General features: G+C 35.6%; 2 protein-coding genes across 2 annotated transcripts; one reads left to right on the top strand and one right to left on the bottom strand.

Annotated features, from left to right (window-relative positions):
• The first annotated feature begins 1,763 nt into the window (after positions 1 to 1,763).
• Positions 1,764 to 6,133, top strand: LOC115927671 (putative nuclease HARBI1). Its single transcript, XM_030993826.1, has 4 exons — positions 1,764 to 2,129; positions 4,524 to 4,927; positions 5,280 to 5,440; positions 6,000 to 6,133. Exons 1-4 carry the CDS (start codon positions 1,764 to 1,766, stop codon positions 6,131 to 6,133), a joined length of 1,065 nt encoding a protein of 354 aa, XP_030849686.1.
• A 2,667-nt stretch (positions 6,134 to 8,800) lies between these two features.
• LOC115927672 lies at positions 8,801 to 12,619 on the bottom strand. Its single transcript, XM_030993827.1, has 4 exons — positions 12,389 to 12,619; positions 11,062 to 11,166; positions 9,751 to 9,901; positions 8,801 to 8,949 (listed from the first exon to the last, which is right to left on the bottom strand). Exons 1-4 carry the CDS (start codon positions 12,434 to 12,436, stop codon positions 8,801 to 8,803), a joined length of 453 nt encoding a protein of 150 aa, XP_030849687.1. The 5' UTR covers positions 12,437 to 12,619.
• Between the last annotated feature and the right edge of the window lie 317 nt (positions 12,620 to 12,936).

Genomic DNA, 12,936 nt, shown 5'->3' on the forward strand with positions numbered 1-12,936 from the left:
GTAAATTTTTCCTGTGTGAACGTCGATTATACGATGTTTGGACAGATACGAACAACCTTTACGCACATGGGTAAAACTCTTAATTAGTTTAAAAAGCTTTAAACTAATCAGGTTTAGATACAACATCATTCACACCAAGACAAATTCGGTGCGGTCGTTGGTGATTCACGGCTCTGTCATTGCTCGTAAATGCGCAATGCATGGACCTACTGAGCGTTTAAAGAGCAGTGCCCGCCGAGTTAAGGACGTATATCCGTTCACACATACAATGTCTCGCTCTCTAGATACGGACTTATTATATGCAGCCTGCTTTGACCGGCGTATAGATCGCGACTTCGTATCGGTCAGAACATCGTATAATTGACGCTCACACAGGGAAAACTTAATTTAAAGCTGATTAGTTTAAAGCTATTTAAACGAATAAGCTTTTAATAATTGTACCCGTGTGAAAAGGCTGAGACGAGATGTTTCTCGTCTAGGGGTGTTTCTTGATTGAACCACGGGTCTGTTTTGTGCAGATTTGTACACCTGTAAATGGTATTACCAAAAAGTCTAATGTCAGCGAATTATGACCTTCTGCACATAGAAACGGACAACTCTCTTCCTTTCAGTCATAGGCCAAGAGCATTAGGTCAAAATAGGCTTAAACCTGGAAATTTTTGGTAACAAGCTGATTTTTTCAGGATAGCTCCAGGAATATGTCTAGAATAACATACTAAAAGTCCTCGTTGATCCTCCTTGAGCGTTTTCCGTAATCCAAGATGACGTCCAAAATGGCCGCCATTTCCTGAATTTCTTATAACTTTGCAACTAGATAACCCGAATACAAAATTTAAATGTCTAAAAATATGTTTTTTAGCATAAGGAACTCAATAAAATACTTGTTGATAAATTTTGAAACACACAACTAGCTATAAACCACTTTAGCCCTTCCCGAAATCCAAAATGGCGCCCAAAATTGCTGCCATTTCCTGAATTTCTTATAACTTTGCAACTAGATTACCCAAATACAAAATTTAAATATCTAAATATATGCTTTTCAGCATAAGGAACTCAATAAAATACTCGTTGATACATTTTGAAACACACAAGTGGCAGTAAACCACTTGAGCCCTTTCCGAAATCCAAAATGGCGTCCAAAATGGCCATTATTTCGAATTTATCTCACTGTATTAAAGTAGGAACGTTATGAATACAATCAAATGTCTATACCAGAAAAGCACTAATTTAAAAATCAGTATAAATAAACCTTTCATTAAATAATTAAATATTTCTTATACATATCGTATACAACCCACCCACCCACACACACATGCACACACATGGCTGCTTCCATCAGACTGACAGTGTGCAAACCGTGAAGAGTACTCAACGTTAGATGGAACTGAAAATGGAGAGACATTAGTACCAATTACTGTCGCAAAGGCAAACGTCACAAGGTTTCAAACAGGAAATGCACCTCAATAGCACATGCCATGTCATCTAGTAGACTAGGTCATTTCTGCTAGTAGACCAGGGGGGTGTTTCACTAAAGCCCTAAAATCGATTTAAAATCGATTGGATCGATTTTAAGGGCTTAACATTGATTTCGATTTTAGCAGCAGTTTCACTAAATAAATAAAATCGATTTTGGCCTTAAAATCGATTTTAAGTTAGAGTGTGATCCATATCAATTTTAAATCAATTTTAAGGATATCACTGCACTGTGCTCTCACTAGTAAGAGATTGAGACATTGTTGTCAGGCAGTTTTTTTTTTCTCAAAATGGCAGCACTTGCCTTAGTGGCACTAGACCTAGTACAAGGCCGAGACAGAATCAGGGTGGATAAGAGGGTTTTTCGTGATAGAACAAATCCTCTTGACATGTATAACGATGCTGAAATGCAAAAACGATACCGATTTTCTAGGAGAGGAGTCCTCCATTTAATTGGACTTCTTAATGTCGAGATCGACAACGAAACTCTCAGGAGCAATGCCATACCGCCTGCGTTGAAGGTGTTCGTAGCTTTGAACTACTTTGCAACGGGTTCACTACTGGCGAGTATTGGGACTATACATGGAGTCAGCAACAGTACAGCCTCAAGAATCTTAAGAGAGGTCGTGGTAGCCATTTGCAACCACAGAAAGGAGGTAAGATCTTTTAGTTTAGATTCTAGATCTAACTTTTTCTAATTATCATTCAGAATTCAAAAGGTTGAGTGTAGACCTAACTTAGATCTAGGATCTAATCATCTAGATCTAGTCTAGGCTTACTGAGTACAGAGAAGAGCCTGATCAGCCTCTGACTGAGGCTTTAATTTTGTTTAATAAACTTTATATGAGCCTCCTTAGAATAGACTTAGAGCTAGAAACTAGAAACTAGATCTAGAGTAGAGAGTCTAGTCTAACTTTAGATCTAGACTAGTCTAACGTTAGACTAGAGTCTAGATCTAGACTCTAGTTTTTTGGGGGGTCAACCCCTTGAAGACAAGTCAAGTTTATCAATTTGGGGGGAAATGATATCTGTTGATATTCATCTTATTATCTGAAACGTGTTAATTTTGTTCGTTTCAACGCGACTTTCATCTTAATTTCATCGCATCGCATCCATGTAGTCCCACGCACCAGTAAATGTGCAGCAGATAACCAACCAACTCTAAGCCAAGTTTACCTTGCCTAGACTGTATGATCCGGCGACAGCGCGAATAAGTGCTCCGTTGAAATAATACTAGTTTCTCAAAACCCGTAAAGATCGCGATCGAGCTGATCTTCGTAATTCATTTACAGTTAAAATCTGATGAAATATCAGCGTTCAATGAATTGTACAGATCTATATCAACCCTACTACTCACTCTGAAAAAGTTAATTCTCCAAACAACTTGCAAGATGGTCGAGAAGGGGCAACGTAGCATGCACGCACAGCTTTTATAACTAATTATTTGTACGTACGTACGTGCCAACAGCTACAGTACAGTCAAATCCAACCCTATAGAGCGCGCACTCGTACATATAGCAAGCCGAAATATACACTAGGGCAATTCCACGGTAACGGAAGGACACTCAGACAAGATTTTTGAACTTCAGGTTCATACTAAAAGAACTGTTTTATTAGTATAAGATGTGAAACAGTACAGATATAATACCTATATAAGTGCCTTTAATTCTCCCCCAAAAAATTGTCATTATAGTTAAGTAGTTTAAGAATGTGCATATTAATTATCTCGGTAACGGAAGGACAAAAAAATGGACATGGTTTTTCCAGTTAATTAGTGTTTATCCAAACTTTGTGAAGTTGATGAAGCTTTCCACTTGACTGAAACACATTTTGTTCCCCATAGTTTAATACATACTAATAAAACATTTCTTTTAGTATGAACCTGAAGTTCAAAAATCTTGTCTGAGTGTCCTTCCGTTACCGTGGAATTGCCCACTATGCAATTCATTTCTGGTGGGTCGATGGAAAGGGGGCACCATAAATTTAAGAGGGCACATCCCATTTCAAGCTAGCTCCTTGGATATATCTCAATGTAAGGGAGGAAAGAGAAATCAATTAACCGACCTCTAAAAAATATTGTACCTCGATCCTTTACAATAAGATGGATCCATGCATCAACAGCCTGAATGAAGATCACCTCCAAAATTATTAAAGAATCATGCAGTGCATGGGCTTGGAGTTGGTTGCCTGGGGAGCTCTGTCATACCCCCCTGAATTATATATACATAAATATCATCATAATTATGTAGCACTCCAAATTTCCCCAACCCCACCTCGAAAGCTGAAAGAACCATTGTTGTATACTCATCAGGGGCGGATCCATGCATGCATCCGGCGGCAGGGGAGGGGGCCCAATATAATTCGTGAGAAAATATTTAGCGGTGAAACAGCCGGCCGATAATTCACTCAGTGGGGGTTTAGGGGGGGGGGGGGGCAGTGAGCACTAATTTTTTGTTGGCCCTCAAAAAAAAGGTAAAAATTAACGTGTTTTTACACGTCCCCCCCCCCCCCCGATCCGCCACTGGTTGTACTAATACTATCCCACGGCAAGCTCACTCTATTTCCCCCACTTATCCTCTCAAATTACTTTTCACCAGTGTTCCGATCTTTCTTTCTAGCACTTTCTCATACAAATTTTCACCTCTCCATTATATCACTTCTCTCGATCTAACTATTACTTTATTCCTGCTATTACATTTTATATTACAATTGTCTTTGTCTCATACATACAATTTGATTGTAGACAAATTTAATGAAAAAATGCACCTGATGATTCTGTTTATACTTTCTAACATCAAAAAACATTTATTGATATTATATTTCAAACAATAACATTTATACATTGTTCAAATGTTGTATTTACAGAATAAAGCATTGAAATCGTATTCTAATACGGTAACATTTTTCACTAAAGATACATATTTGTTTAATTTAATAAAATTCATTGTTATATAATGAGTACTGAAAATAAATATTAAATCTCATATAAATAATTTATTTATTTATCAAAATATAAAAATCAACAATAATTTTAAAAATTTCTATTTCAGTACATCAAATTCCCCGAAGGCGATCAGGAAGTGAGGGAAGCTCAGAATGCATTCTTCAGGATTGCATCCTTTCCTAAGGTTGTTGGGTGCATAGATTGCACACATATCCACCTTATTGGTTCAAAGTTGGGAGATAATGAATATATCTATACTAATAGAAAGGGGAGACACAGCATCAGCACACAACTGATATGCTCAGCTGACTACCGGATCTTGAACGTGGTCGCTAGATGGCCTGGAAGCCACCATGACTCCAGAATACTAGCATCAAGCAGGACCCCCCTTCGATTTGAGGAAGGACGGTATCAAGGAATACTCCTAGGTGATTCCGGCTATGGCCAGAACGCATGGCTGCTTACACCCTTTCTCAATCCTCGAAATCAAGCAGAGAGAGCATACAATGAGTAAGAGGCACTATATTTTGTTACTTATATTTAAAAAGTTTACTGTAATAAAATTATTTGAAAAATAATCAGAAAATAATCAAGTCTTCTTTACTTAAATAGAAACAAATCCTGTAATGTTTTTAAATTCAATTTCACTTCTATTTTTTTTTAAATTCTAAACATATTTACATGGCCTAAATTGTATTCATCTCATCACTAAGGAAAGTATGAGAATAAAAAAAAGTTGCATAATTGACACTATTATGTAATTAAGATTTTCAATTTAAATATAGTGCTAAACTTTACTTCTAAAACATCTAAATCATCAATAGTATTTACATGCATTATGTCAATAAATTTTCTATTTCAGTGCTCACTGCTGTACCAGAGTCAAAATCGAAATGGTGAATGGGCAACTTAAGAATAAGTTTCGGTGTCTGATTGGACACGGCATGATACTTAAACCTGAACGAGCATGTGATGTCATTACAGCGTGTTGTGTGCTGTTTAACATTTCCAAACAACTGAAAGGTAAATAGGGACTTTTAGTTGCAAAGTCAACCCTTACAGCATTTTCACATTTAATTCAATATCCTCACTTGATATTGAATAGGACAACTATTCATACCTTGATACCCAATCCTTCTATGAAAGAATCAAATTTTCTTTCATCAGTCTCCACATATATTTTTAAGTCTCTGTACAACAGAAATGGAAAAAAGTGTGTAATAATGTGGACAAATACATCATTTTATATGTGATAGATTAAAATATTCAATTTGCATATATAATATATCCTCTCGCACGTTTTTCTTAGGATATTAGTGGCAAGCCTATATCTTTTATTTTTAACAGAAAAAAAAATCAAGGAAAGGTTAAAATCCACAATTTAACTCCTTTTTAAAGTCAATTTTTAGTTTAGTTACATGCAGGCCTTTATTTATACCATTACTATTTTCCCTTTATTATTGGCCATTACTTACAATTTTGCATACCCCTAGTTATATTTTTTTGATATCTATTTATTGTTTTAGTTATTTCTTCAGGGAAATCTAAACAAATGTTTCATATCTTTCATCATACAATGTAGAACCAAATATCCTACATGATGAGGAAGAGATAGTCGCAGCTGACTTAGCACAAGGCCGTGACATTGACAACGCTGATGGAGTTGCTTTGAGAGCAACGATTGTTAACAGATTCTTCACCTGGTATGGTCACTAGTTACTCTTACAATTTTGGAAATTGTTACTATAAATAGTCAAGCTCACCTGTAATTTAATACTAGCAATACCACAGATTAAAAGATAACTAAGACCAAATGCATAAAGGAACACATATGATGATAAGTATCAAAGAAATGACAGTGGACTTTCATACAAAGGATAACATCCCAAATAAACTTTAACCATTTTGTATCACTCAATAAGAAGGGTTGCCTTAACAAGGGATGCGAATAAAGTCAAGATTAAAATCATCATAACAAGGTAAATATCATACAATTTGCTTGAAATAAGCATTTTTAAAATTTTAAGTTGATATCAAAACATTTCTTTTCAACTGCCCAATAGTCAACGTAAATTAAAGTGAGCATTTTTTTTTGGAATGAGATATTAAACAAACACATAATGGCTTTTGACTCACATTCATTGCTTCAGCCCAAACTTAGTACATCAGGTTTATGAAAATAATTGTTGAAAAGCATGCTGCTCAGTCATTCATGGCAGCAATATTGTAAAAATGGTAAGATTAGACAAAGCACGAGTCAATTTTCACTATGAAATATTCAAGATTACAAGATTTCCCATCACACATCCAAATACCTTATTTCTGGTACGTAACAGTATTTTCATGCATTACTCGTAATGATGCACTCTTGATATCGCATGAAAATAGTGATAAATCGCTGTGATTACTGTTGGGGAAAAAAAAGTACACAAAAACACACAACGCTGTGCATTTGAAATGGGGCCTGAACGTAAGGTACAGTTATAATTGAATGTTCAATAATAGTGAGAATTGGAATGTCAATAACTTATGAACAGATAACACTATTCCATTTTTTCAAGAACTTTGTCAAACTTCTCCAGATGTTTGTCAAACTTCATATCAAATTTCTGTAGGATTTCCAGTTGTAGTCTTGCTAAATACAACACTTCATTAGCAGTTTGAATACTCTGATCTTCTTGCAGAGGTGCTTTGACAGTTGAACATCGAGGGCTGCTTGTGGTCTTGGAGGAGCTTGAAGGTGTGAGTTTACTGGAGGAGCGGGTCGTAGCTGATTTTTGGAAGCAGTTTTACGAGCAGGTTGAATATCGTTAGATCTCTGTAGTGGAATCATAGTTGCATGTTGATTTTCCTCTCCATGAACAGGGACACGAGCTCCCTCAGGAACTTGACTTGTAGATGCCTGGCAGGAGGGACCATCACCCAATTTCTCACCAACTGCCATCTCTTTCAGGACTGCTGTTGCTGTTGATTCACACTGTCAATAAGAATAATTCAATAGAAAAAGATGCAGTTTTAGCAAAACTGGACATTCTACTGGGCTGCATCATAAGAGAGTGATTGTTAATCCATTGTCACAGACATACCATATGCATTATTCTTAGCACTTTATCTCTTGGTTAATCATTTAAGTTATTATATAACTTTGTGGAAAGCTTTAAAAAGACAAAAATTAAAGTGAACCTATTGGAGAAATTTGAAGTTGGTAGTATTGTATCAAAATGAACATTTTAATTCACAATTCTTGTCAAGTAGATGATTTTTGTTAACTCTTTAACATATTACTGTAGTTATCTAATAGAAAAAGCATAATCAACATTCATAAAGAGAATGTTAGTGCAGGGGTTGTATCCGGGTGTGGAGATCTGGAAAAACCTGAGTTTCTCATACTACATTAGTATGTATAGAGGATGTTTGTAAGCATCTATGGTTTATTAAGTTTCAGAGCAGAGATTGTAAATTACCATAATTTTTTTTAAACATGACTTTGTAACCTCTCTATGTCATGGCATCTTATGTTGTATTGCAAAAGTGATGAGACTTCTCCGTAATTAGTGATTATAAAATTGGACCTACAACAGATTGAATTTTTAAATTGAGTAAGGTTTTTTTAGAATTAACAAAGCACAGGCAAATATTCAGCATTAAGGCTTGTCAAGCTTTCAATGTGTTATGCATGCATTGTTGTCAGTTCAATGGACAACGCTTAATTATTTTGTGGAGTTAAGAATGTAAAAATCAAGTGACTAAATGTCCAGGCCTTTGGATTGAGAGAAAGAGCTCTTGTACTCTTATTGGATCATTATGTTACTTTGGTCAAGTTTGAAGTGATATTGCCATTTGAATTCTTGTCAAGTTTATCAATTTATGTATTTTAGACTATTAACATAGTGGAGTATAAATTTCTGGGCTACAGAAAAACCTAAATAAGGATATATGATGTACAATTTTTTTTTTTTAAATCATACTTTATTTTGTTTAATGCGTTATCGCATAATTCTGAAAGTAGCATTACTGGTTTAATGGTATGAATGTTCTTGTCGATCTGTATAGACATGTCTTTAATTGAGTTTCTTTTTCACTTGGTTATTTGCATTTTTCTGCATTTGCAGATTACTTCACCCCTCCCACTCAAATTCCATGTACATACAGAATAACTGAAATGACAAATAAACTTCCACTCACAGCTCTACCACTGTGAGTCTGTTTCATTTTTCGTAATTGGTTTCATATTTCATCTATGATTGATTTTGAATACATTCTACATTATACAAATTTTAATGCCTTATATCTTGGATAAATTCAATGTATTAGGTTGCGTAATCAAAATAATTTAATAAGAGGTCCCCAGAAATATAAGAAAAAATTACCTGGATTTCATCGCTACTTTGGGAAGACTGTGACTGTGACGATGGGGCTTCCCCCCCCCCCCCCAGCCTCACTTGACTGCGGTAGAATGCCGACTACAACCTCCTTGGCCAGAACGGTAATCACCTGCTCGTAAATATGATTAACGTTACATGGGCCTCCTCCTGTGATAGATTAGAATTTTTTTTTAATCATTGTCGAATCATATAGAAGTGTTTTGGCATGCGAATTACAAGTCATGAAAATCAATGTTTGTCAAGTTTCTCCTACATCAAAGTGGTTGTTTTAAAGGTATAGTTTCGTTTTGGAAGCGCCCCCCTCTCAAAAAATGAAATGGAAGCTCTATTACCAACCACGTACGTGAAAGAATATGTTTTGACTAATACCCGATGATACAAATTTTGACAGGAAACCGCCTACTAATTGATATATTTGGTAAATTATCATATTTATCCGGCCTGAATAGATATCACGTAGTCCAATATACATCTTTCTGTTTACAGTACTTGGAACTTTACCAAGACTGGGCCACATTTCTTATCATTTTGATGATTCCAGAACCTTGCAGTATACACCAATAGTACTCATATGCTAGATGATCAACCTTTTCTGATCAATTCCACAACGTTTCCTTCATAAATGCAATCGCATGACCAGAACTGGCCTTTACCTTTTAAGTGGACTTTAGTCAACAGGTTGAATGCAACTGCATCTCTAATATGCTTCCACCTGTAGGTTTATTCATTGATGAATACTCATGTTATCTTTATAATCTGACGTCACAAACTCACACTCTTTCATTGTGGTTGAAAAAAGATAGACAAACAATAACATAACTTGTCTGGCACCATTTTGATTAAAGTAAATATATGACATCAAAATTTTATTATGTGCCACACTGAAACAGTGTATTATCATCATTGAATGTGTTTTGCCATAGACATTAAGGGTTAACTAATGCTTACCAGTACCTCCTCTCATTCTCAAGTAGTTCTGCGTTTGATGTTTCAGTCTTGCCCACTTTTTTTTTAGGTCCGACCACTCTCTTTTTGGGCCACCGGCAGCCCTCAATGCCTCAGCGGCCCTCCTCCAATATTTTTTTTTACGAACTTCTACCTAAAAAAATGTTAAATAGGAGAAACAGAAAAAAAAATTGAGAAAATTAAACCTTAAGTAGAAAAATGAAATCTAAAGTAGGAAATTAAAAAAAAAAAAAAAAAAAAATTGTTAAATTTCGATGAAGGAAACGTCAAATTAGAAACTCTGCTATGTATTTCATGAGGTCGAATCCCATTTGTTCTGCAATAGGAATTAATGACTTTTAATTTTCTTTTTAATTTAGGAACATATTTGGGTAATTACATGGGATTGACGCAATTTTTACTACACACCAAAAGTGAGACACTATTTCTCTTACACCATGATCTTTGCTCTGAGTTTAACTCATGTTTAGGAGTACTCTACCTTAAAGGTACTATGTCCCTTTTGCAGCCAACCTCAAATGCTGTATAACTTTGCAGGAATTATGAATATGTCATGTATGTCCTATCTGTGAAATTTAAACGTTAGCAGTATCCTCATATTCAAATTATGCAAGGAAACCCGTTTACTTGCTAGACTTCACTGTCAGACACTATTGAGTGACTGACTGGCTTTTTTTCTTCTTTGGTAATAACATACATGAAAAGAGTTGTAAAGGGTACATGAGCATTTGTCTACATCAATAACCCACTTCTTGTGATGGCCAAGATTAAACTGATTGAATCTTTGCACAGCATAAAACGTATGACCATTCGGTACAATTGTCTGAAAATCAAGACTATTACTTTTGGGCTCTATAGCCCTAAAGTCGATTTGACAACTAATAGTCGTTATTTTCCCACTTGAAGACATTTTCAAGCCCCACCTTCTTTAGGGAAGTTCTAAATTAGTATTATCTTTCAAATGCAGTTGGAATTTAACTTTTTCATTTTTTTGGCCTGCAAATGGGACATTGTACCTTTAATGGTGAATCAGTATTATAGACCCAAAAGTATTTATATAAAAATTCATGTAACTCGACCTGATAAAAAAAAAGAGGAAAAGTATACAGCATTAAGCAATAACTTTGAATAGAAGCAATTGAAACAGGCAATATTCTGGCAGGAACTTAAATATTCATACCACCCCCCCCCCCCATCAAAACACAACAAATTACAGTAAAAATACATGTAAAGACTACATGCTCAATAAAATAATTTATCCACCAGATAGTTCACTACAGTCTAGAAACTTACTCTCGTCCCGCTGTGTCCTGCACGGGAAAACAACTTCTTCCAATTGTCCCTGATGAAATTAATCATCATCAGGGTTTCCCAATCTTCGAAATTGCCAGCTCTGGACTGTACATATAATGAAAAGAAAAAAATGGAAATACAACTAGACACAAGGATAAACAATTTTTGATTTAAATTCAGATGAAAGTGAGGCCTACAATAGCATTATGGACTTGGGATTCGTTTTTAAACACAAGCAGAATTAATTTTCTTAATTATAATTAATGAATTCCCAATTTTTTCCCCTGGCCCCGAAACCAACGACAAGACAGTCATAACTTTATCCGCCAACTACGGAGATGTCTCTGATCTTCCTAAACCGTTTCACCAAGAGCTTACTAGATAGATATCTCGTGAGATCGATACTATCGGCGAGAAGAGGAGCCACGACTTAGCCTTAGTCGCAATACCACCGGATAATATTACAAAAGTAATATCAGGGAAAATGCAATTATTGAAATGAATTAGTAATAAAATATATTGAAAATGATACCAAGAAACAAGAGATGCAATATACTTCAAAATTTGTGTAGATTATACAACAGAAGTACTTGTAAAATATAAGTATAAGTAGACTATAAGTAGTCAGGATGTTGTCGTTGATCTTGGCAAAGAGGGTTTTGTGAAACAGATGTAGCGGACAAGTTGCTCACTAACGCTGATTTAATCAAGAAGTTAGACTTAGGTCTATGACGATTTCTAGGAACGGGCCCCAGATAGAGCCTACATGTAGCTAGAGGTCAATATGTATATCATTAGCATCGACTCTAGGCTCGAGTCTATGCTTTGTTGGAGTGGGTCTACCGTCTACACCCATCTTTTGATGGGATGATTTTTTTGTTTCATGATTTCTAATTCAGTGCCATTTGGATGAGAAGAATGACATTAGATCTATCTTTCATTTCATATTAAAGTTGTTTTCCTCTGTTAATCACAACCAAAAGAAGAAGCGACCGGAAGACTAACAGGACTACCTTTTCTTCCGTATAGATGTAGATCTAACGTTAGATCTACTGTTGATGTTGATGTCAACACTCTCGTGATCGATCGTGTACGTGTCGGGTAAAGTGCCCTTACCCGACACGAGATTATACGAATGGGACTACATTTATCTTCGGTCGTCTGCATTAAAATTTAGAGCTAATTTACGATGCAATATTACAAATATTAATAGAGAAATGAAACTATCATCTAAACAATCGAAATAACCCGATGATTATCTAATATTTAAAAAATGTTTCCGATTTGAAGATATAATTATTAGATAAGAAAACCGGATTTTACTTACCTTTCCACCACTCTTCGGGCCTTTTCCTCCCTTTTCAGTCGACGCCATTTCGCGGGATAATGGATACAAATTTGGTTAGGCTCGTTCGCATATATGTAAATCAATTAAATTTAATTTTAGCTTAAAATCGATTTGATGAAACAGCTCACACGTATCGGTTTTAAGCTAAAACTGATTTGGCCTTAAAATTGATTTTTAAAATCGAAATCGATTTAAGTTGATGAAACACCCCCCAGGTCATTTCTGTCGCCAATATTGTTGGAATGGCTTCGTATAAACACCGGAAGTGTGGCTCACGTGAACAGATAGACATCTTGAGCTGAGCAACATGTCCTTTGTCCTTCAAGGATTGGTTTCATGAAAGTGGCCATGCAGAGTGACCAGTACGATAATTGAACCTCTGCCCTTCATAAATTTAGACCCCTCCAATCCGAGTACCATCTACACGGCATTATACTTTGCACAGTCACAATGTGAAAAACATATAACTTAAGAATATGTGCAGTAACATTTAACCAGCCCTCGTACATCAAGGCAGCAGAGATTGT

This window comes from Strongylocentrotus purpuratus, unplaced genomic scaffold (assembly GCF_000002235.5).
Source record: "Strongylocentrotus purpuratus isolate Spur 01 unplaced genomic scaffold, Spur_5.0 spur5_scaffold_20, whole genome shotgun sequence".
NCBI classification, from domain to species: domain Eukaryota; kingdom Metazoa; phylum Echinodermata; class Echinoidea; order Camarodonta; family Strongylocentrotidae; genus Strongylocentrotus; species Strongylocentrotus purpuratus.

Excerpts from the sequence above, each read along its gene's own strand:
- LOC115927671 (XM_030993826.1), top strand. The coding sequence starts at position 1,764 with ATGGCAGCACTTGCCTTAGTGGCACTAGACCTAGTACAAGGCCGAGAC. Across the intron at positions 2,130-4,523 it reads TTTGCAACCACAGAAAGGAG|TACATCAAATTCCCCGAAGG; the intron begins GTAAGATCTTTT and ends TTTCTATTTCAG. Across the intron at positions 5,441-5,999 it reads CATTTCCAAACAACTGAAAG|AACCAAATATCCTACATGAT; the intron begins GTAAATAGGGAC and ends CATACAATGTAG.
- LOC115927672 (XM_030993827.1), bottom strand. The coding sequence starts at position 12,436 with ATGGCGTCGACTGAAAAGGGAGGAAAAGGCCCGAAGAGTGGTGGAAAG. Across the intron at positions 11,167-12,388 it reads GCCCGAAGAGTGGTGGAAAG|TCCAGAGCTGGCAATTTCGA; the intron begins GTAAGTAAAATC and ends TTATATGTACAG. Across the intron at positions 9,902-11,061 it reads CAGGACACAGCGGGACGAGA|GTAGAAGTTCGTAAAAAAAA; the intron begins GTAAGTTTCTAG and ends ACATTTTTTTAG.